The following is a 25,995-nucleotide window of genomic DNA, read 5'->3' as shown; positions in this document are numbered from 1 at the left end:
TTTTTTCTCTTGCATTCTCCCTTTGTTACTTCATCCTAGCATTCCTACCCCGTTATCTCAAAAAATCATTTGTAAAAGTAGCTAAGGTAAATGGTTTTTAGCATCTATCTCTCTAGTCACTATTTTATTAATTATCCATTTTTTCCCCATACCTATATTTCTGTACTCTATAGAACTTCATGATGACATAAATTTTAAGGTGTTGTAACCATGACCTTCATGAAATTGTCTTGTAGATCTAAAAACTGATCACTTCTTAGTGGAAACTCTGAAATTCTGACCCAGTTGGCTAATGTACTTTGTTCTGAAGTATCTCCAGAACTGCTGTCATCCACAATCTGTACACCTGTTTCCTACAGGCTATAAAACTGACTCATAAAAATCTTTGGTCATCACAGAATTCAGTTGCTATTTTGCCAATAAGATTCTTCCATTGTAAAGTGATAATGAAGATGATAGTTTGATTTTATTTACTATTTTAGTATATAAGATTTCTTCAGTAATCTAGTAGGATAAATGAAAAAAGCATCAACATTAAGTATCTATTTCCCTTGCTAAAGCAATGTTACTAATATATTTTACCAATGTTGCTACATTTCAAAACAAAAATAGTAATGTGAGTATATATCTATTCGAGTGCATATCCTTTAATGTTAGAACATGTTTGTATATTTTAATAGATCTTAGCTTCCCTTTCTAAAAAATTAGTTTTCATTTAGAGGTTGTTAGTTTATTGAATACTCCAAATTGTGTATGAGTAATTTTTCCAAATGATAATAATCTTATTATATTAAACAAGTCCAAAATGATTCTCCTGTATCTTTTGTCTCTACTATTTTAATTATAGAACCTCATAAGAATTTTTCATCTTCAGAATAATTTATACTTATATTATGGAGGTGGTTTATATTTAAGAAGCTGTAACTGTGGTTTATGTTTGGAATTTAGCTCATTATTAAATGCATAGAAAATACTTACATTTCCTTCAACTATGTTAAAAAAAAATACACAGTTAGATTTCAGCTATTTCGGTAGATACACGTAATACCCATATTTTATATATATCTTCTCCAGCCACCTTCATGAATGTCCATTTTCCATTTTGTGTTTTAGCAGGGAAAATTCATTATGGTTCCTCTTTATGTCTCATTATGGGGAAGCCACTTTCTTAAATTGTTCAACACCTAGTAGTTTAACCTCTCTGCAAAATTCTGTGAATTCAAAGAATAAAGTAAATATTGGTGCACTTTACTATCTTTTTTTAATTATTATAAAAATTGTTCAGTAAATGTTTCATAAATCTTGCTACAATAATGATATTTTTTATTCCCTTAAACAGTGAAACTTCCAGGTCTCAGGACTTACGTTGACCCACATACGTATGAAGACCCTACTCAAGCAGTTCATGAGTTTGCTAAGGAATTGGACGCCATCAACATATCCATTGATAAAGTTGTTGGAGCAGGTAACTACCACAGTAATCCCACTGAAAACCTGATATGTTGATGACAAGTTTACAAGTATGAATAAGAATGCTGCCTGAGATCACTCACTTGAGTTCTCAGGCCTAAGTAGACTGCTATGAAAAGGGACATTTTCTGATTTTATGATCAAAGGGAGGTAATAAATAAATGAAGGCACATTTAATGCAATGTAATAATTTCAAAGGTTCCAGCTTTTTATTTATTGAATTTCAGAGGCGGCAGCAGCAACAACTCAATCTTCCTGTGGCCACGCTGATCATGTGTCACAAAGCCTGTTTGGCTAAATGGGGATAACAAGATAAAAGTCTCACTTTAAATAAGTCCGCTAAGTGAACATTTTTATATGTAGAAAAAAATAGTAATTTTAGAATCCTCCTTGGAATTGAAAAAATGAACAACACAAAGGAAAGTCACAAATGATGCATTTTACACAAATTTTATCAGAGCTATATGAGTAGGTATTATAAGCAACTTGGAGTATCCATTTTAAACTGACTTTATGTGGTACAAATTTGTGTTGAAACTTGTTTACATATAGGTATCTCTTTATTCTAATCAATTTGTTCAGTCATTAATAAACACATAGAATTTAGGAATAGCAGTTGCTTATTTCTAATAAAATTATAGATATTTGTCAAAATAAAAGTATATCCTTATGTATGAACATGTGAACCACATAATATCTAGTGATCACGTGACTGTAACTATGACTCAAAAGTGAATATAAATGATACTGAGCAATAGTTTTTTACCATCGTCTTATTCTTCAATACTGCTCTAAAGTGAAACAGACTAGTTAGTGTTGATGCAGGAAATAGAATGCAAGATTGAGAAAGTAACTCATTGAATTATGCACAGCATATGTCTTTATGACTGATGCTTTTTCACACAAATGTTCATATGATTTTGTTTCTCTTTTTAAACACCAAAGCAGTATTTAGAACTCAAGCAGTACTTACCATGCAAACACAACAATTTGAATTATTCGTATTATCTAAATAAAATAATAATTTACTAAATCTTTTCTCCTAATCTTCCCAATGTTTTATTGTTCTAAAACTCACATGTGTAAGTAATATTACAGGATAAACTGGCAATTCATAAAAACTACTACAATAGCACTTCTTTTTTTTCAGACTTAAAAATAGATACATTCACCAACCATTTGTGCTAATCCACTTAAAACAGATATAGATCAACTGCTCACATTCGTACCATTCTTCTTGAACTGTTTTGTGTTACATGCATTTTTTAACATCTTGGTTTGGGTGTTGCCCCACAAGAGTGCACTGTTCTCCGGCCTGGAAGCTGGCATATGAGGCCCAAAGACTTGGCAAACTCAACTGGAGCATCTGATGAAAGAAGGAAAAACTCATTTACACTTAGCCAGTTTCCAAAAGGCTCGTCAGACATAGCAGGCCCTTGCATTAGTAAAAGCTTATACACATTTGTTACTGACAGAGGCAAATATCTAGAATACAGTGGTGTGGAAAGTCAACTTATTAAAAGCTGTATTTGATGAATGAGATAAAGGAAAGAGCTACTTATGCTGAACCAGTTAATAATTCTTAATTCTCATTAAAGATTAAAACAGATCCTCTTCTCAAACATACTTATAAATAGACATTTGTCGTATCTCAGGATTTTGCAGCCAATCTTATCACTTCCTACATTAAGGACTAAAAAATGGTGGCTTTTTAAAAATATATAAATAGGTAAAGCTTCAAGGTCAGTTATGCTTCTCTTGGAAGATTTTAATATCATACAGAGACCCAATTCTAGAACATCATGAGAGAAATACAATTCATTTGCTTAATTTCTATAAATTTCCTGATTTTGGTGACTTTTTGCAAACTCTTATTAATTCTTAATGTTTATTTATAAAATCTGAATTTTCTCTAAATAAAATTGCATAATCTGTATTAAATGCTCTGCTAATTTTTCCTATCTAATTATTTGCTTTTCATTTATTTTTAAAGTTTATGAACACCAGAAGTAGGGGGGTGTAGCAGATATTTTTGTCATGTTCCTTAGTTCAAGGAATACTGGTAATCATTTTTTTATAAATTATGTATTTTTCTATATTTGTGTGTGTGTTTAACAAATTAAAACAGGTTTCTTCTATCGTCTGTTTGCTGAGAGTTTGTATCATTGATGTTTGTTGAATTTTGTCACATATTTCTCTATAGTGAGTTGAGTTGATATTATGATTCATTTTACGCCATTCATGAGATTTGAAATTTAACTGTTAAGCTTTTTTCTTGTAACTTAATAATAAACCCCAGTTGGTCTTTATATTATCCTGTTTACATATATATGAAATGACTTTTTTTGATTATTTTCCCGCCATTTTACTCAAAACTTTGTGTTCTACACTTAATGTGCAGCTTTTGTAAGAAGTCTATGGCTTTTTTTTTTGGTCAGTTGTTATCCATTGCTTATCAAATGTTGATATGGTTGTATTTATTTTTAGTCAAAGCTAATGATCTTAGACTTTATCCTGAATAATTCATATTTAATTGCTTAATGATAAATTTGACATTTATGTTTTCTTTCCTCATATATTTCTATTTTACTCCCCTCTCTTGTGATCTACTTCTTCATTCATTTGCATTTTTTAAAGATTTATTTATTTATTTGTTTGTTTATACAAGCACTGGGTACAGTTAGAAGCGCAGGAGGGTGAGAGAATTCACCAGAGCCAGAGTAGGGAGCAGAACAGGCAGACTGATGAAATACACTGCTGAGGGGAGCAGCGGGCGCAGCAGGAGAGGTCTGTGCACCATGTGGGACCCTCGCCAGTGGCCAGGGATCAAACCAGTGCTGCAGAGGCTGCAGGCAGCTTCACAGGTCAGCGCTCAACTGCTGCACCACTGGGGAGGCCCCTCATTTGCATTTTTGGCAAAAAAAATTCAACAGAAAAATTCATATGTGAACTAATTATTTAATTTTTTTCAGATATTTTATATTAATGATTAAATAGAACAGAAACTCATTTTTAGAGAGAAGAAAAATAATTTTAGCCATATTGAAAATGAAGATATTAAACTTGAGCTATGAACTAACTTTCTCAGAGCAGTACATTTTGTGAGACATACATAGGTTTTTTGTTTTTTGTTTTTTGTTTTTTTATGAATACAGTGGAAGAAGAATGAACTTTGAGGCCAGGGTTACTCTATTAAAATGCAAATGCACTTTTCTGTATTTTTAAATGAAATTAGTGTAAAAAATTTGTTTTGAGAAATTTTCCATTGTACACATTAAGTCAGAAGACAATATACCCATTCTGATAAAAAATAAAACTGCTGCACTTATAAAGTAAAATGTAGGAGGATGTGCAATAAACTTTGGTGGAGGACTGTGGCTGCTTTAGTGGTGGGTATGGTATGGTAACATACATCTGAGAAAGTGTGATCTTATGTCTCTGAATCATGCAATCATTGTTGTAAAACAATGCTAATTCAAAAAAAAAAAAAAGCATTGTCTTCCCAAATGATTTTATAGCTATGTTTTTATTCAAAAATGATAGGATCTGAATTTTCTTTCCTATAAGTGCAAAGTTAATTTTAAAAGACACTGTAATATCAGGCACTGCATTTCCTGGACTTTATTAACTTTTACAAATATTTTTGACTTATTTTAAAGAGAATTTAATTAATATTTAACATTTCCTTGTCTAGAACAATTTATTGGTAATCATTCTAGTATTTATCTGATGGAATAATCACATTTTTTTATATTTGATGATTTTAAAAATTAGCATTATTGAAATACCTCTCTTCTAAATTTTGAATGTAAATACATGTGTCCAGATATTCTAGTCAGAACAGAAAGAGGAACTCAGATTGGCAGATCAGCATTTCCTGTTCTTCACCTTGATCTCCTTAGTAAGGAATTTTACAAAATGCTCTCTGTTACAAATCCTGTCCAGTATGACATGAACCTTATTATTACCATCGTCATCATGACCATCTCTTACAGCAATACAGAACTGGGCATATAAAAAATACTTTTATACTCATTCTGTTACAGGGCAGGGAGAGGGGCAGCCCAAACCCCGCAAACCTGCCTTTTCTAAATGGTTCTGCCATCTGCCGCATCAACACAAAACATATGAGACTTTGATGGGAAGGAACTTTAATACAACTAGGAAACAATACAGGAAAGGCAAAGAATCTAGTTTCTAAATTGAGGACCCAAAGTTACCCATCCCCTTGTGGGTTAAACTCCATCCAAATGGGACTGGCCCAGAGCAAGGCCCCAAAGCCTGCCACAAGTCTAAAGCATCTTCCAGTGGGGACCCACAGAAAAGGATCAGAAATCACCAGACAAGTCTGGAAGGAAAAGAGAAAAATCAAAATCAAGACAAAAACCGCCATGGTCACCTCCCCATGGGTCCCTCACCCACATCTGTGTCACCCAGTACACAACCAAAAGGCAAGCATAGTTTATTCACATGTCTCTCCATTCCATGTGCCTCCTCCAGGTCTCCTGGCTCTCCATCCTGCTTCTTTCCTTCTCAGTCTCCTCTGCATCTTCTCTTCTCTCAGCCACTCCTTCTTTTGGGTGGGGCAGGAAACCTGGAACCTCCCCTTTTCCTGGGGACCACCTGTTACAATTCTTCAATTTGATCTAAATAGAGAGGAAGATATATAATTTACCTTCCTTGTGGTACATTTGAAATCAAAGAATTAGTGAGTAACTTTGAGGTGCCACTTACGAGATACCTGGCACTGTTTAAGTATACAACATTAATTATGAGGTAGATACATTCGGTATTCTTATGTTCTAGATAAGGAACAAAGGTAAAGAGAGTTTAAGACACTTACTCAAAATTGCACAGCTAATAGGCCACTGAGGCAGAATTAGACCTTAGACAATTCAGCTGCAGAATCCATGCGTGTACTGTAGGTCCTGAGAAGCGAACAAGGACTTGTCGCAGAGGGAAACTGATGATACCCAAATTTAAAGCACAATCCTTTACACCAATCAGACTCATGTTAGTTGCAGAACTTTCTGAAAATGAAAATTTGTTATGGATGCTTCCTTGTGGTTTGCTCAAACAATGTTTACACAGAGTGAAGTGGGGCCCTGGTAATCTTTCGATGACCTGGTGTAAAGAAATAAATGCTTACTCTTGCTTACGAATTCTAGCAATGATTTACTTTGTACCATAACTCCTCCTCCTCTTAACACACATCTATAATGACATGTTCTCCCTTGAATTTAAAAATATCAGTGAATGTTGTCAAGTTCTACTCCATATTCTTCCTATAATTCTAATGAAATTCTAGCTGCAAATATTGCTAACTTCTCTACATGTTTTCAAAGGGAAGAAACTACCTTATTTCACAGTATTGCTATTTTTCACAGTATCTGTCATACCGTTGTCAACTGGTTTGTGTGTATTTCTGTAGAGAGAGGTAAACAGATAATTTACCCTCCTTATGGTGGATTTGACATGTGAATAACTACTTTTTGGTCTTAAAGTGACTCCAGCAATTTCCAGCCTAAGTCATTCTTTTGAAAACAGTGCCAAGACTGAATTCCCGAGAAATGGACATGTTTGGGAGAGTGTAGAGCTTCCTGGAGGGAAGCAAATCATTTGTAGGGATACAGTTAGTGAGAAGGGCTACTGCTGCTTTTGTGGATTCAACCACTTACTTGGACAAAATGTTGAGAAGAAACATCTTGTATCTTAATACCTTTTCCTGATACATGGGGAGTGGAGAAGTTGGTTCAAGCATGGTGTTCTATTCCATAGAAAGTCTAAAAATTCATTATGTCATTAATCCTATTTTGAAAACTCCCTTATTTGATATTAAAAACTACATTTCAAAGGTGCAAAACAGATTTAATAATCTATACAAAATTAGGATTTTTTTCTGTGAGCACATAGCATTCTAAGGCTAACAATACTTAGTGGTAATTACTAGAATAGTAGTGAGGATGGAGCAGTGAAGACAGAAAGTCTCTCTGTACTCAGGAAACTCAAAATACAATGAAGAATTTGTGGAAAAATCTCCTCCATAACAATAAATGTGAAGATTGTGCCTGAAGTAGTTCTAGGTGATTTTATATCAATTGGATTTGACTTTAAAAGTCAACAATTGTCCATAGTCAACAAATTCTAGATTAATTACTCATTTAAAACAACTTTTTATTGAAGAATCTAAGAAAATGTTTTCACAGTGATCTTATAGATAAGATATGCTAATTTCCATTTAATACCATTGTTATTGTTCTCCTTCCAAGAATCCAGAGGACTTTACAACTAGTATGTCAGTAATGCAACACACGAAAACCTCAGTAAAATGAATTGATAACAGATGCTTTCATTCTCATTTTTAGAGAGTCCTTGAATAGAGAGCTAAATTGCCCTTCTTAGTAAAAACAGAATAGTTAAAGACATCTTAAATTTAATCCAATGCCCAGTCAGTGCTGTTTGGACTAGTATGTTGATTACACTGAGGAAACAGTAGCTATGAAAACAAGTTGTGAAAAGCCTCACAGACAGCTTTCAACTTTCCTGTTGTCCTTTCATATTGCAGTATTCACAGTGTGACACTTCACAAGGTCCTTTTTGTAGGAATATGTGGATGTTCTGGTGCTTCTTAGAGAGTCCTAGATTGCTACGTTTCCACATAATTTCAAGGCCTTTAATTTACATTCTGCAGATCAAAGGTGTAAATATTGAATGAAATTTTAGAGAGGAAGTAGTTGCTCTCTGATAATTATTTTTATTATTTAATTCCTTACCCTTTGTTGCTTGGTTCTTAATATTCTATAGGTGAATTTGGAGAGGTGTGCAGTGGTCGTTTAAAACTTCCTTCAAAAAAAGAGATTTCAGTGGCCATCAAGACCCTGAAAGTGGGTTACACAGAGAAGCAGAGGAGAGACTTCCTGGGAGAAGCCAGCATTATGGGGCAATTTGACCATCCCAATATCATTCGACTAGAAGGCGTTGTTACTAAAAGTAAGTCGTCAGTCTGATTTTTTTGGATGTTGAACAGAGTTTACTTGACCTCAATTTCAATCATTTAAGAATTTTTTTGTCATTTCTCACAAAAAGATCATGTTTTTCAATTCAATAGAACAAAGTATTGTACTGACAATGCTATTCTAGAGCATCAAAATGCTTTTACATGCTAGGAGTTAGATACTGGATTATACTAAAACAGGCTGATTTAAAAGATAACTAAACAGAGGTTTGTGGAAAGCTATCTTATACATTGAACAGCAAGGGAGAGGAAAAACTCAATTTTGACAGGAACTATAGGAACCCCCAGCTAGCTGCCTTTTATTGTACATCAGCTTCATTTAAGCTTCCAAATCTTTAACCCTCCTGGCTTTAGCCAAATTATGGGAGTTTGGGGAATGCTTCTGAGCTGTAAAGATTGGGATCACAGTAGACCCAAGACCTTTTCTAGGTTCTCTGTGGATTTCAAATAATTCTGACCTAGAGTCCCAGATGGATTCTTGACTGGTCTGGGGAAGCTCTGGCTCACAGCCTATGATGGAGAGCTGAACTCATTTCCATGATGGTTTCACCAGCCAGACGCAAAAGAGATCCCGTGAGGCAGATATGTGATTTTTGGCTCCAATCCCAATGAAAAACCTCTTGAGAATGCTCAGGGATTTTTTTTCTTCAAGATTTTGGAGCACAGGATGAAGAATAAGCAAAATTGGCAGCAAACTCCTTAGAGTGAAAGACAACATATGGCAGGGAATTTGGCATCCTTTGGGGGATAATTCATTGGCATCACATTTACATCTTCTATGGTTACCAACAGACATTACACATTATATTTTTCACAATGACTTTTTGAAACATTACATGAAGCACTTTCCAAATGGCACTAATACCTATTTTCATTTTAGTGTGACTAAAAAGGTAATTCTTTGCTCACAAGAGCATGGTATATTTGAAATACACTTTGATTTCCTTTAGAGTTTTCATATATTATAAACAGGATTAAGAACTTAATAATGTGGAAGTTTTTAACTATATACAGTAAGCCCATATTAAGTCTTAAAAAAGCATTTCCCCCTCTGTACACCTAGAATTTAGGTCATGCGAGTAGCAAAACTGAAATATTTTCTAATGAAAAGCTTTTAAAATATTCTTTAAACTTAATTGTAAAAACACTGTTAGGAGCAGTAATGATTGGGCTAATGTTTGAATCCTCTGTTCCTTTGGGGCAAAACCATATTACTTGTTATATGGAGAGAATTATAAGGCAGGTCTAACAGGGGTTTTAATAGTCAATTACCATTTATTCTCCTCTATAACATCCTGACCAAGTGGCCCTTTAGATCTTGGGTCCCTCTAGGAGAGGAAACTTATATGTACTTATTGCAGGCATTATGCAAAAAACATCTTTGAGTTTGATACTTTCATTCTAAGGATGAAAGTTCTGAATTTGATATAACTTTCTGGTCAAATCGTCATGTCAGAGACTACTAAATCTGACTACATAAGTCCCTGTTATCACATATAGTACACACATAAGAGAATTGCAAGCCTAGTATAGATCTTGAACTTCTTTTATGTCAAATATAAAACTCTTAACTCTGGTAGCTTGTAACATCTGAAAGGAAATAGAAATGCCATAGAATAAATTTAATATGTTGCATTAAATAAGCTAATTTTGTTACCAGGAGAAGCTATTATATCCACTCCTATTATTTTCTTTGTTTCCTGAGACTATATGACTACTAAAACATTTTGCCTGCAATGATCAAATATACATACATACTCACAACTAGAGTGATCCAGAACTTGAAATTTAATGAATAAAATTGTACTTAATGAGGGAAAGCAAGGTCATCACTATCTGGATTAAAAATCAAAGTGTCAAAATTCAAGTTCTGACTCAACTCAATCATTGTGAAACTTCCAGCAAATCAAACCATTGGCGGATCCACTTTTTTCACTTGTAATAGGAATTAGCATTTCCACTTTGCCATTTCCAAATACTTTAGGATCAAATAAGTAAAGTAGGAATACATTGCTAAGTGGAATAGAACTACACAAATCTCAATTGCCACTTCTGGTTGAGCATGAGATTTTATAAGCTAATCTGAGAGTATAGAATAAAATTCTTAAAAATATTCCTTTTGTTGATCAAAGCAATTCTTTTTATTATCGCTATTAATTGTGTTCTGAAACACTCAGTCTGTTATAATGTATCATTTTCAAGACATTTAGAGAAAGACATAATACAATCATTATATTTTCATTTATATTTGTATTTCCCATAAACAATTTTAATGGTACATTTTGAGCTTGATGGTCTTAAACAGGAGAAGGTGAGAGAGTCTCTGATCTTCAAAGTAGCAGAAAGCTGGGGGCAGAGTCCCTTCTCAGAACTTGGTACAAACATATGTTATCAATTTTAGTTAAAGTTCAAAAAGATGGAACTTGCTCTTAGCTAATGTTTGATATTTCTGCCATCACACCATTAGTCAACTGATCTTCAGACTCCTAGAAGACTTTCCAGTGGTCACTTTTTTACCTATAGCGGAATTATGTTGGATGAGATCGATGTGTTTCTGTTGTTACTTGGAGAGGGGTTATTTTCTGAAAATTAAAAAAAAAAATGTAATAATACAACTTAACTATATCTTTCCAATATTGAGGAATGTCATGGGCAGAACAATTTAGAGAATGACTCATAATTAACACATTTCTATTTTGATGTAAGCCACATTACACCAAAATATCAGTTATGTTTGCCTTCCATCACCTATATATGATAGGGAAACTTTACTTGAATAAGATGTTATTCTTTAGTGACAATGCCAATTTCTTGCTATTTCCTATTTACGTCTCTTTAAAATTTTCTTCTGCACTATTTCAAGGATACTATACTCCATGTCATATACTTAATAGACAATATATATGCTTATTTTATTAATAGTTTGTCAAAATACTTTGTTAATATGATAAATTTTAGAAACTCTGATGGCATAAATTATCATGCATTTATGACTATAATTTGCCATATGCTCAGAAACAGTTATAATTCAACAAAACTTTGAAAATTTCTACCTAATATATTGGAGGAAAAATAAGGCAGATGATGTTATCTCTACATGCTTATAGAACTTTCCTTACTTTTTCAACATTGTCCATCTGTGTCTCTTGGTTGAAAGGGACATATTTGCATTACAAAAAATTTATTATGTATCTTTCTCAATCATTTAGATAGGATGACTTTTTGAGAAGTTGGAAAGGTTAAATTCAACTTACAAAATTAGCACATGGCTTGCATGTGTCCCAAAACTGCCTTAAAAAGAGTGCTAGTCTGAATCCACAGTAACTCTCCTAAAGAAATAAGGAAATAGTTATTCCAAGTTATTCCACTGGTGTAATATCTGTCTGAGTAATTCTGGTCTTACAAAATTTCCTGCAGAAAGGGAGAAAAAGAAACACTTGTAACTCATGAGGCTAGTAACATCTTTATATCAAGCTATACTAGAATATTATCATAGATGAAAATGTAGCTTGGTGTAATACCTGAACAAAATTCAGTAACATGATTTATTATGAAGCCATAGCTAAAATTGTATTTTTAAAAAAAAGATACAACTTCATGACCAAGTTCATTTTTTTTTTAATAAATTTTATTGTTATATTCCCCATACAATTGCAGCCCCCCCATTCTGACCCCAATCCCTCCCCTCCCACCCCCGCCCCCCTAAAAGTGTCTCTGGTTCATAGTTTTTTGTTGATTTTGATTTTCACTTTCTTGTAGTTATTCATTTTCCTGGTCCCTTATTTAAGTTTTCTAGATTCCTGCTATGAGTGAGACCATCCGGTATTTTTCTTTTTCTTTTTGGCTTATTTCGCTGAGCATGATCCCTTCCAGCGCCATCCATGTTGCTGCAAATTGCATGTGTTTATCTTTTTTGAATGCTGAGTAATATTCCATGGTATATATGTACCACATCTTCTTGATCCAGTCATCTATTTTTGGGCATTTGGGTTGTTTCCAAAGCTTAGCTATTGTAAACAGTGCTGCTATAAACATAGGGGTGCAGGTGTTCTTTGGAATTGATGTTTCTGTGTCCTTTGGGTAAATACCTAGGAGTGGAATTGCTGGATCATATGGAAGCTCTATGTTTAGTTCATTTTTTTCCAAGAAAGGGAAATTGTTATAATATTTAACCATTCAAGAAATTCACAGCATTAATAGTGAAAAAAATCAAACAATTGATGCATAAAGCAAACACCTTAATTTATAATTTTTAGCATAGCCTAAATAGAAAATATGTATGCCTGATAAATGTAAGTAAACACTCCCAAAACAAAAACAAAGCTAAAAATATAATTTTATGAGTGACACATTAAAGATATTTCTTTTAAAGTAGAAACAAGAATTCTGCTATTACCTCTTCAATTAATTATTGAGGTCTTAATCTTTGCAATTGGATAAGAAAATAAGTATAAGGTATAAAACTGCTTGAAAAGAAAAAAAAAACTACATTGTCCTTGTAAAATCAAACTGAGTACATCAAATTAGCATGTTCATTGTTATTGAACAAAATGATCCTACAAATCAAGTCTGAAGAAATAAAGGAGTGAAAACATTATACAGGTCTTCAAATGTATTAAATTTTATTTCAAATTAAGCATAAGTAAATTTAAAAGTCAGCTAAATGTGAAGTATTTGATGCATTAAGATTGGTAGAACATGGTTAGTGGTTTTTTTTTTTTTTTTTAAGATTTATTTATTTATTTATACAAGCACTGGGTACAGTCAGAAGCGCGGGAGGGTGAGAGAATTCACCAGAGCCAGAGCGGGGAGCAGAGCAGGCAGAAGGACCGAAGTACACTGCTGAGGGGAGCAGCGGGCGGCAGGAGAGGTCTGCGCGCCATGTAGGACCCTCCTCTGGTGGCCGGGGAGCAGCCGGGGATTGAACCGGCGCTGCAGAGGCCGCGGGCAGCCTCGCAACCCAGCGTTCAACCCGTGCGCCACCAGGGAGGCCCAGAATATGGTTAGTTAAGAAGGACTTGGAGAAAGTGTTTCTTGGCCTGATTTTGAAGAAGGGGATTGTTCTTAGCCAGTCTGAAGTGATAAGCATGATCTGATTAATTTGTAACTGGCACTCTGCTAGGTGATGAATTTAGAAATACAGACAAAATAGAGTTGGCTCCTGCCCTCATTAACTATTTATAGACCAGTGTATATTTTAGTGGTCTTTCATAAGAATAATAACCTTGTTTAAAAATGAAATTGGAAGAGTGCCTGTATTTTTATGTGATTTAATAGCAAAATAGAAAAATACTCTATTTCAGATCATTTCAATGTTTGTCAATTAGTTATAGTGCAAGAAAATCTAAAATCAAATGTTTTGTAATCAAAGGTGATATAAGTCTGTTCCTGGGAATATTGAAATGTATTTTGCCAGTTTTCCTTCTGTTTATGGATTTTTTTGCTTTGACCATGATTCTGATTACATGATACTTATAATAAGTGCTGGCTGTAAAGGTCGAAGATTTTGAGTTTATAAATCACACTCATGTATTAAAGTGTGCTTAAGTCTTTCAAAAGTAAGGCATGGAGTGTATAAGACACAACTGATGTCAATAAAAAGCACTTCCTCTGGAAATAAATTAAATTGCAGTTATTTTTAAATACCTTATTATTGAATCATATCTTTTTTGTTTCACTTAAAATATTTTTATCCATCACAAACATTTATTTTATTTGATAATTATAATAAAAATTTCTATGTCTGGCTATATATTTATCACATTATCCTTCTCTTCCTTTTATAGAAAATGTATTTAAGAAGGTTGTGGTAATACAGACAGTGCTGAACCTGGAATTCTCAGACATTTTGAATCATATTTCTTATGTCTTCAAACAGTAGTTCAATGGCTAGAGATATCTCTGAACCACTAGGGATAGTTGAGGAAATGAACTAATTGTAACAGACTGATTTACTTCCCTTAACCCTTAATTATGAAAAATCACAATTTTATCTATGCTCATAAATCAATTTAAGAATGGCAAGATTCCACAGCAAATTCTCTCTTACTCATTTTTGGTGGTTTCATTTCAACCATTCATAGAACAATAATTTCATTAAGTTTAGAACATATACGTAGATGTGTTTCAAGATCTCTGAGTGCAGTGTATGGTACTGGCTCTGTCTTGAAGAAGTAGATAATATCATTTCTAAATCAAAATACACATAAAAGAGCATTCAAATTTGGATGAAGATACACTGCATTGTGTGCAGATGAGCTGGAATTTTATAAATAATTTTCTTTTAGTACATTTTAGGAGTGGTTCTCATCACTATTGCAAAAAAATCTCTTTTCTTTTAACCCTGTTTAAAATAATCAAAATTACCAGGGAAACTGAGTGAAGATACTGCTTTCCAAGGTAAAATATTTGTGATTCTGTTTACTCTGTCTGTACATTTGAGTTTGCTGACTCTTTGAAGTTAATGCAAAACACATTTTCAGACTTGCCCATCTTAACTGATTTATTTATAAATACCTAAATTAGAGAGTTAAATACAGCCTGATCTGATTTCTGAATGGTCATGGGGCTTTGGCTTAATTGACTGGTTTGATTTTTCAGCTACTTTTATTTCCATTGCCAAACATTCTACTAGACATGCTAATGAGAAATGAAATGGTCTAAGGCTGGAGCCAGAAGGAAGAAAGTGATAAGCAAAGGTATGGGTAGTGCATAAACATAGTAACTGCCCACTGTAATTGAGAGTAAGAGGCAAAATATCTGTGACTACTTTCCTGAGATGCACTGAGCTTTGGTAGTACATTATTTCTTCCTAGGATTGTATTAAAGAAGGAACGTAGAAATTAGTGATTTATGGAAAATGCACACATGGAGGATTTCATCCGTCCATCCATATATCCATCATTTCAATTTAGATCAGATAAAGTCAGGTCTCTGGGACCAGTCTTTAGGCATTTGATTTACTTGCTCAGGAGAGACAAAAGTTTTCAAAGATATGTTGAATCTTACCATGCTTCTTGAATATTGTCAAATCAATATTCTTAGTGAGAATATTGAGGAAACATAGTCTAGAGGTTTAAGCTTTTGACTATGATGATTCTTAAGACAACAAAATTAACTAGATGTCTAAGTGATGTATTGCCCAAAATATAGAATTAAATCAGAGTACTAATAGAGAATAGATTGATGTATAGATTGATTATTATTATTATATACATTAAATTTTTCTGAGCACTTCTATAGAATTTAAATAGCTTTATTCATCTATTAATGAATGAGGCATATGGTTTGAAATATTTTCATGTTTTCCATGGATTCATGTATTAAATGGAGTAAGTATAACCTTCATGGTACTAAGTCATAATACACAACCAATACGAGTTAAGAGTTTTCACTTATGAAAGGAAAAAAGGATAGAAAGTTAGTTTCTAGCATCAGAATGGCAAACTAATCTTCATGAAATTTGAAATATGTGAGGAAAAAGCAATGTGTTCTACAACTAGGTGTTCAAGGATGTTTGTTTAAAAATCTATTATTTGCTGAAGGCTTTTCTCAAGTATTCACGTACATCTTCATGACATGGAAGATGGGTGTTTTTTTCTTCTTCTTGTAAAATGATAGATTTATAATTAGAACAATCTTGGTGCAACAATAAAGAAAGAATTACAGTGCGGTGACGTGTAGGCTTTGAAATAAGAATCAGCTATGTTGCAGATCTGTTCGAGTGTTCCATGTATATCAAACATAAGCATTTTTGATATTCTTTATTTATTTTGAATGTTGGTTTTATATTATTTATTTTCATGGCTGTTATAATAAGTAATAAATTTATATTTTTAGCTTTGTTCACATAACATTATACTATAACAGTTGTCTAAAGTACAGTCTTCAGTGTCATTATTTTAGTTCAGACTAATTCTGGTATTGACATTCAGCAATTGTTCAAATCATTCAGTGCTGAACATTTATTCTATTTGTAACTCTACTTATCCAATATATCTAGCACATTTATGTGTAATCCTTTTTCATATTTTAAATGTTTCCATCAGTATAAATTTCCAAAAGTGACAGCTCAGTGTATTCACGTGCAGCATTTGACTTTATAACCTATTAGCTATGTGACATTGAGCAAGTTAATTAACCTCTGTCTATCTCAGTGTTCTTCTGTGTAAAATGAAATTATAATAATTAATAAGTAAATGTAGATAACATAATTAAACAAGTATATATAAAATAGGTAAAGGACTTAGTATTTAAAAGATTTAATTGCACTTAAGGTCAAATATTTCCAAAATGATTCTTAAAATTTACTGCTAACAGCAATTTTAATTTTATTTTCCTTTTAAACATAGTGAACTTCAATTTTGTAATTTTTATGTATTGACGGAATAGAATTTTAAAAGGTTATAATTATTTGTCTTGTCTTTGTATATAGGATGCATGAAGGTAGAGATTTTTATTTAATTACTCTGACGAAGCAGCTCAAAAGTGAACATCTAATGTACAGCTCTATAAGTAGCAATACAAAGCACAAATTGTTGTTGAATTCATGACTCTATGTTGGACTTGCAGGCAGAAATATTTGATTTTGTAGGTTAACAATGTTCACAAAAAGTTATGGCAAATTACACAGTTTAGATTTCATAGGTTATGGGTCTTTATTCTGAAAAACAATTAAAATCCACTTTTTTTCTTTTTAATTGAACTTATAAGTTTAGAAAGATATGGAAATCTTTTACATTTTTAATTCATCAGGTCTATAAAAATGCATTATAAAAGTTTATTGCATGATATTTTTTGAATCTTACGGATGATTACATATTTAATTTATTCTTTGCCATGTATCTAGGTAAACCAGTGATGATTGTCACAGAATACATGGAGAATGGTTCCCTGGACAGTTTCTTACGTGTAAGTAGAAGATTATCTACTTATATATAGATAAATAAAATATATATGCAGATATATATTTAATATATACACATATGTACATGCATATATATTAACATTTTTGCATGTACAGAAATATTTATGTAATGAATTACTGAAAGTTTTTGAGACAACTTCTAATAGTGTGCCAAGTAATTAGCACTCCAAAGTTTAAAGTAAGACTGAAATTTTGAGTACAAATTGCATACTTGTTTTGTATTATTCAAATGTTAACTGCTTATATTTTACAAACAAATATGGGCAGTTAATTTCAGTCTCTTTGTACTACCAAGATTCACATCAGTTAAAATAAAAATTATAGAATCTGAAGAGGTGGGGTCCTGTATTTCTGAATTATATACTGTGTTATATACTAATGTTATCTCAATAAAAAAATATATAAACACCTAAATTAAGTCACAAGTAACATTAAGATAGAAATAGCTCATCTTCTCTATTTAAAACAACCCCAGTTTGTTCTAAGATAGACTACCTTATACTTTGAGCTATCCATTCAGAAAATAAGTATATGCTATATGCCAAAGTAGTCTCAATTCAGATATCATGTTGGTGGTATAAGTGTGTTTAAATTTGGAAACTTTAGTTCTAATTATTTTAACAAATATTAGGTTCAAATAAAAAAAATTATGGGGAGCCTCCCTGGTGGCACAAGTGGTTGAGCACCGCACTGTGAAGCTGTCCACAGCCTCTGCAGCGCAGGTTCGATCCCGGCAGGCCGGCAATAATCCCACATGGCGCAGCAGACCTCTCCTGTCTCACCCGCTGCTCCCCTCAGCAGTGTATTTTGTCAGCCTGCCTGTTCTGATCCCTGCTCTGTCTCTGGTGAGTCCTCTCACCCTCCCGCTCATCTGGCCTGTACCCCGGTTCTTGTATAAATAAATAAATCTTTAAAAAATAAAAAAAATTAAAAATTATGGACCATGTAACACTGACAGTAACCAGTTGCTACAGTGAATAAAAAAGTCAGACATTTTCCTCAACACTTTCTAAATGTAGTAACAGTAGATAGATAAAATAATACATAGAACAATTCTTTATTATGGGGAAAATTCTAAATTATATATGAAGGATAGATTATATTTTTATTTTAGTATTCACAAGCCATATAAAATATTTAGTCATAATTATTTTTACAAACATGTTTCAAAAACAAATATTTTCCAAGTCAGATAATTCAAACTTTTAAGATAAAAGTCTTTTAAAAGAGTTTTGTTTGTGTAGATAATAACCATTTATGGAATGTTATATTTATCTATATACTTATTTGTGCATGCATATATGTATGCGTGTAATTATCATCTATCTCTATCATCTATCATCAATCTATCATCTATCTATCTACAGCCTATCTATTAATATATTATAAATCATATATTTCTATTTTAATCCAAATAGATTGGAAGCTTTTCTAAATCCAGCACTTTGTTACATTGTTAACTTGCTTTCTGTTTCATGACCTATAATTTAAGTTTGGGTAGAAAAGCAAATATTCAGTGAATATTTTCTACTGGTTTTGAACTAATTTTTATAATGATAATTTCAAATTTAACATCTGCCCTATTTGAAACTGTTAATAAAATATCTGGAAAACAAGAAGGCAGGGTGAATGTTCAAGTGAATAAATAAATATAAACCTAAAATAACCACAAGATCCATTTCATTTTGTTATCCTTCATTGTAAAGTTTTCCAGGAGTTTGTTACAACATGACTAGCAGTGTCCTAGGTTTGTTTTTTTTTTTAAGATTTATTCATTTATGCATAAAAGAACTGGGGTATAGGCCAGAGGTGTGGGGGAGGAGGATTCACCAGAGAAGTAGGGAGCATAACAGGAAGATCTACTGAAATACACTGCTGAGGGGAGCAGTGGTGGAGACAGGTCATGTGGGTTACTCCCTGACCTGCACGGGATCAAACTCATGCTGTAGTGGATGCCAATAGCTTGATAGCACTGTCTTTAACCCCTGAGCCACCAGGGAGGCCCAGCAGTGTCCTAGTTTTGAAAATCAAAGACTAGGGTACTTCTCCCTACAAAGCATTTGGTAATGCAGCTACTATGTTTTCTGTTTGTTTTGGCTCTTGCAGCCATTAATCCACATATAGGTTCTGACTGGAGTATGTAGAACAAAAAAGTGTATGGTGTATCTATTTATAATTCAGTGCATGATATTTTTAACTAAAATATGTATTTGTAAAATCATAAATTAATTGTATATATGAAATACTTCTCAGAAACACGATGCCCAGTTTACAGTCATTCAGCTAGTGGGGATGCTTCGAGGGATCGCGTCTGGCATGAAGTATCTCTCCGACATGGGCTATGTTCACCGAGACCTGGCTGCTCGGAACATCCTGATCAACAGTAACTTGGTGTGTAAAGTTTCTGATTTTGGACTTTCGCGTGTTCTAGAAGATGACCCAGAAGCAGCTTACACAACAAGGGTAAGTAACTCATTTTCTTCGTTTTATCTTTGTTTTCCATCTTGTATTGTGTTGCAAGTAAATAGAAATATGTGCTAAAATGCTTTGTCAATTATTATAACTTCCCCCAAATGAAGCTTACCTTTTACATTTAAAATATTGTTATTTATGGTTGGAAAATTGATAATCAGAGTTCATAAGTTAGGTAATGATTTTAATTATGAAATGTCATACATGAGTTTAATACTTCCCTCACCTTCCAAGGAAACATAATTCTCAAATACCTAGAGTCTTGTTATCTTTATGTTTACCCCTCTTTTCATCATGGTGGACCTACCTTTAGTAAACAGAAACATTTTCAGTATCCCCATCCAACTAGATATAATTTTAAAACAAAGCTAACGTAATATAAATAACAAAAAAACATACTCAAGTGAAAATACAGCAAGAATAAATCGCGGGCCTCCCTGGTGGCACAAGGGGTTACGACACAGCCTATGAAGCTGTCCACAGCCACTGCAGCACGAGTTCAATTCCTGGCCAGGGAGATAGCCACATGGTGCAGCAGACCTCTAATGACTCACCTGCTGCTCCCCTCAGCAGTGTATTTGGGTCAGTCCTCCTATTATACTCCCCATTCTGTCTCTGGTGAATCCTCTCATCCCCCACACCTCTGGCCTGTACCCTAGTTCTTGTATGCATAAATAAATAAATCTTAAAAAATAATAAATTGTGAACTTTGTGAAAGAATTTAATGGACACCAGAGAGAACAGAGGGGAAGGATGACAGGATCGGGGGAGAAAAGCAGATGGAATATTGGCACAGGTGGTTTTGTGGGGTGTGAGTGGAACATGTGCACATATGGAGGAGTGAAATGTACCCAGTATATTAAAATATATATATTTACATAAAATGTTGAATGACAGTTAAATACTTTTAAGGCAAAATAAATCAATTAAATTAAAGTATACGTAAGTAACACCTGTTCCTATTATAAAAATTTCAAAACAAACCAAGATAAAGGAGAAAAATTATCGATCAATGTGCCACTCACAGAACACACTTGTAAGTTTGTAGGACAATTGTTCCAGATATTTTTGGCATAGCTTTATATACCAACATGTGCATGAATACATAATTGAAATATAATTATTCATAACAACATTGTTTAGACTCTAGCAATATACTTCTGAATATATTTCACTGTCAACAAATAATTTCTAAGTTTTCATTTTTAATAATTGGATTTTGAATGTATTCCATTTTCTGGATATATCATATTTTAAACAAGCCCTAACTAGTAGGGAAATTATTATGATATCTAATTTTTTTAATATTTTACATAAATGTAAATGATCTCCTCATTGGGCACAATTTCAATGGTTTGATATTATTGCCAGTACTTTGAGGTAGACGTTCATGTATATATAGTTCATGCTTTTCCATCACAAATGTGAGCATTTTGGTATATAAATCACCCTATTATTTCCTATGAAATCACTGATTTTCACTCCAAGTGTCATTATACAAAAGAGTCTGTAGAATCTATCCCTCCATATTCTCACCTGCCAAAAGAAAGAATGGGCAGTTCTAAAAAATAGTCCATTTCTGCTGTTTTCTTCTTAATTAATTCGAAGTTTATTCCTGATTTTAAAAAAAAAAACCAACATCTCATTCCCTTTTGAAATCACCGGTCTTGACAACTCCATTGACCCCCACTAAGTTTGTCATCATAGCACCTATATCACTATATCACATTCTGAGAAGAGGCCAGAGTGTGTTTCGTCTACAAATAAAGTAAAAACTAACCCTTAATAACTGACCAGAACTGAAGCATCAAACAGGAAAGGGCATGGGGAGAGTTAAGAACGAAGAGGGAAGGAAATGGACTATGTTGGTGACTATGGGTGATTTGCTGGTGGGTGCACTATACAAGCAGTACCAGATGGGGGTATCCAAATATTACTTTAATTAAAAATAAATTCATTCATTCATTTAAAAAAAGTCATAAAAAGGTACAGTTATAGAACCACAGAAATACAGAAGTGCAAGTGCCAAAAATATTTCCAGATGCAATGATTTATTGAGTTGAAACTCTCCTAATGGCTTTCTATATTACATCCTTGTTTGCTTTTCCCATTTTCAATTATACTTTATGGTGGATTTACTTTGTTCACAAGTATAAGTAATCTAAAAATGTGTCCTGCATAAAAATGTTGCTGTTGTTAGGAACAAACTTCATTAGATTTGGTGTAAGAGAAAAAGAAGGAAATTTTGTAGCTAGAAGCTAAGAAGTAAATTAAATTTAAATTTATAACAGGGACTATGACTACACATTTTTGAAAATGATGAAATTATGAAACTTTACTAAATATCTTGATATTAAAGATAGTAAGCTATTTCTAATCTCCATAAAAATTAGTCAACCAACATATACAGCAAAACATAATTTTTATGACTGTATTATCATCCCAGGAGACAACATATGCAACAAATGATAATATATATATCATACAATTCTCTATACTTTATAAAACTCTCATTTGAAGGCAAAGATAACATCTGATAAGATTTTCCATGTATGGGTAGGCTACAGTGTCAAAGGCAACTGCAAAGTGAGGGTAGTAGGGTAAAAACCTCTATAATGTCTAGATTTCTATATTATACTTGATGTAACAAAACCTTCATTCTATATAATTTTTAAAATGATAATATATTTATTGTCTTGAGGATTATTTTTTTCTCTGCTCTCAGCTACTCTGCATTCTTGAGGACCTTGTGAGCTTTTAACCTAGTCCTTGAAAAGCCTCATTCAGGTTGGCATTGGCCTTGTCGTTGCAACAACCATCTTATCCAAGAAATATTTCCAATTTTAATAAAAATATATGATAAATGGCCTTTGTTTGAAATATAAAATTTCTGGTAATTCAGTCAAATTCTTTGCTCTATGCCAGGTCTTATTAAGTTAGCGCGTTCTTGTTCTCAAAACTGGTCTTGACTTCAAGAGAATTCCAAGGAATGATTTCTCTTGCAGGAACTTGAAAGATTCACTTCAATCTTGATTATTTACTGTCTGGAGAATAGATTGAGTTAAATTTCAGAGATTTATTTTCATTGACTGTTACTTTCTAAGGACAAAGGCTTCCAAGAAGACCTCTTCTTGAACTTTAGTGGAAGAAAGGTGTTGCTGTGTCAAAATTCTTCTTTAGCATTTGTGAAATGAAAGGGTAACAGGTTCTTTGAATATGTATTTCAGTATCAGAAGATTCGTGCAAACTACACTGACCAGATGGGTTTATCTACCACCAATAAATAGCTGTTCAGATTTCTTCACTGTTGATACTTGTGTTTTCTTGAAACTTCAAGACATTCATAGGGGTCCCTACTTCCTTCTGAGAAACTGTAGTTTGCATATGCATTTCTAGAATAGTCTAGAAACCCTTGATGTAATCTCCTATTATAAGCCATGTTTAGTGCAATCATTTTATAATTTAATTTAAAATATGAGGCATGGTTATAGAATAATAGGACTAATATTTTATTTTTAAATAAACACAATAAAAAAGAATGCTGCATTCTAAAATATGTTTTTGAGAATGCATACTTACTTCAGGGACACTGCTATTACATAAAATAGGAAAATTTTTGAGAAATTCTCTTTGGAAATTATGTTTAAAACTAAATTATAAATGATATCATCAAAAGTGTCTATGTGTATAGAATTTTGAGAAACAGATTTGACTGAGGTAAAGGCTCTATTCTTATTAAGTTTATAACTAACAGCAAAAGTAGCACGTTACTGTACAGTAAAGCCTTACTTTTTAACCTAAAGCATTATTGTCCAGCTCAAGTATCCACCTTATCGATTTGATTTAATGTGCTAAGCTTACTTTCTTTTTCTGGCAGAAAGTTCATTTAAAAAGTGTGCTAAGGTGTTCCTTTTATGTAAACATATTTTGGTTAATCTTTCTACCGCTCCTGTTACATCAGTCACTTGTAAGTATTTCAACCAGTATCTGGAGCTTCTACAATTCAGAAATTAGTGTTCTGTGCCTCGAGTGCACTAAACCTTTCCCATCAGCTCCTTTGAAAGTTACTGCCTTTAGGTAGAGGGTAACCGCATCAGAGTCCTTTGATCCCGTGCCACTAAAGGAATGTAGGATATCTGCTTCTCTCATCTTTAAAACATCTCTGTGTTCAGGGCCTCCCTGGTGGCGCAAGGGTTTAGGCACCGCACTACAGGGCAATCCGCTGGCTCTGCACACCCCACCCCACCCCCGCATATCTGGCCTTATACCCTGGCTTTTGTATGCTAAATAAGTAAATGTAAAAAAAAAAATTTCTGTGTTCAACAGGCAAGGTAGAAGAATGGAATTGAAATTATATCAACTAATTCTGTATTTAAAATTTTCTTAAATGAGGGAACAATTGAAAAGATAAGAAAATGTTTAATTTTAAAATTTAAAAATATTTATCATTTTCCCATATTGTTTTTAATAGTATGTGAGGTGTATCACAAGATTTCCTTCCTTTTATCCTCAATAGATATACCTAAGAAGAGTCAACTGAGATAATAATATGCACTTTTGTTTTTTTTCTCTTTTCCTAAAAGATATTGGGTAAGAAATCATGTATTTTTCAATATTCAATTATTTGTCCTCATTTCTTACTACTAACATGCAGAAATTCCATAAACATTGATACTTTCCATCATATAATAATATTATGCAGCCTGTAACCTTTGCAAAATCATGAGATGTTGAGAGTGAGAAAAGCTATAAATGTTTTAATTTTACTATGAAAATGTTCAAATTTGCAGACTTCTGATATGCTATTGGGACACCCAGAAATCTTTGGGTGATACTTAGAAAAACTTTGTTACAGACATCAGGGGGGAAAAAACTTAAAATGTAAATAAATATTTTGAAAGCTATTAAGTGATAGAAAATCTAACATGCTATATAGTGTTTTGTGATAAAATATGTTTTGAAGCAAAATATTGATGGCATAACTAACAGCTATGAAAAGATGCAAATCATCTTGAAAGGTCCTAGATTTTATCTGAAATGAATTTGATTGGAACATTTTGCTCTACAAATTTAAAGCATCAGATAATTTTTGCTGTTCAAGAAAAATACTTTTTTTTTGGTTTTCCATCACGTAATGTCAAATATAATTATGATATGTTTTCTATTTTTTTTATTTGCACTACACTACTAATTTACTTCATTTTATTCTAAGAGTGCTATGCTATTATTGATGAGGGCTATTAGCAATTGAATAGCTTTTCAAACTTTCCCCTTATGACATTTCATTTTAAACAAGTTAGAATTTTCATGTATGGAACTATGCACCTATGTGTATAAACCTTCATGCATCTATGCGTATAAGTATTTTTATATTCTTTTGTTGAAATAGATGAAATTCATAATCTAACATGACAACACTCAGTTTTGCTGTTTTACTGAGGATCAAGTTAGAGAAAATACAGAATTTAATTTATATGCTGTGTCAGGTAAAGTCAATCCAATTCTCAAGCCCCCAAATTCATTTTAACTGATTTGGAAAAGTCAAAGAAACCAAATGATTTGCCCTTGGTTATATTCTTCATTGTTATCTTTTTTATTTTTATTTCTGTTCTGAAGATGAATGCTAAGTAACTATCAATGAACTTTTATGTAATATGGGAAGGACCTACCTTTTTTTACATTGCCTTATGGCCAGTTAACATCTATTTAATGTGTAGAAGATAAAACAAAATGAAAAGTTACCACAGGCATTGTGTGTTAAGTAATAGAAAAAAAATATCATCTTGTATAATAATTTATTTGATTTTTAAGCTTGGTGACTCTGCCAAATTGAAAATAAATAATGTCAATTATGAATGCATTTCCTACTCTCTTAGGACAAGTATTGATAGACCGATTGAGGCTTCTCAAAGTAAAATCATGTATTCAAAAATCATGTATTCAAAAATCAGATTTAATGATCTCAGCTGACTGTGTTGCATTAAGACTTCATGATAGATCTAGCACTTTCTCACCACCCATTTCAGAGAGATGGCTTGCACAAGCATTTTAGCCATGAAAATAATCTGTTCATATTTATGTGGGGAAGAATACAACTATAATTTTGAGTGGA

At 32.9% G+C, this 25,995-nt stretch overlaps 1 protein-coding gene across 3 annotated transcripts in view; it reads left to right on the top strand.

Annotated features, from left to right (window-relative positions):
- Positions 1-25,995, top strand: part of EPHA3 (EPH receptor A3) — a 323,744-nt gene that overhangs the window by 270,145 nt on the left and 27,604 nt on the right. For all 3 annotated transcript variants that reach the window (XM_037526637.2, XM_054700691.1, XM_054700690.1), the window contains exons 13-16: positions 1,340-1,465; positions 8,275-8,460; positions 17,334-17,395; positions 19,665-19,874. In XM_037526637.2, the coding sequence (XP_037382534.2) occupies positions 1,340-1,465; positions 8,275-8,460; positions 17,334-17,395; positions 19,665-19,874 (584 nt within the window). The remainder of the gene's footprint in view (positions 1-1,339; positions 1,466-8,274; positions 8,461-17,333; positions 17,396-19,664; positions 19,875-25,995) is intronic.

This window comes from Talpa occidentalis, unplaced genomic scaffold, assembly GCF_014898055.3.
Source record: "Talpa occidentalis isolate TD23 unplaced genomic scaffold, MPIMG_talOcc4v2.1 talOcc4.4, whole genome shotgun sequence".
Taxonomy (NCBI): Eukaryota; Metazoa; Chordata; class Mammalia; order Eulipotyphla; family Talpidae; genus Talpa; species Talpa occidentalis.
Note: the sequence above shows the minus strand (reverse complement) of the source record. Positions and strands in the feature narration are given on the sequence as shown.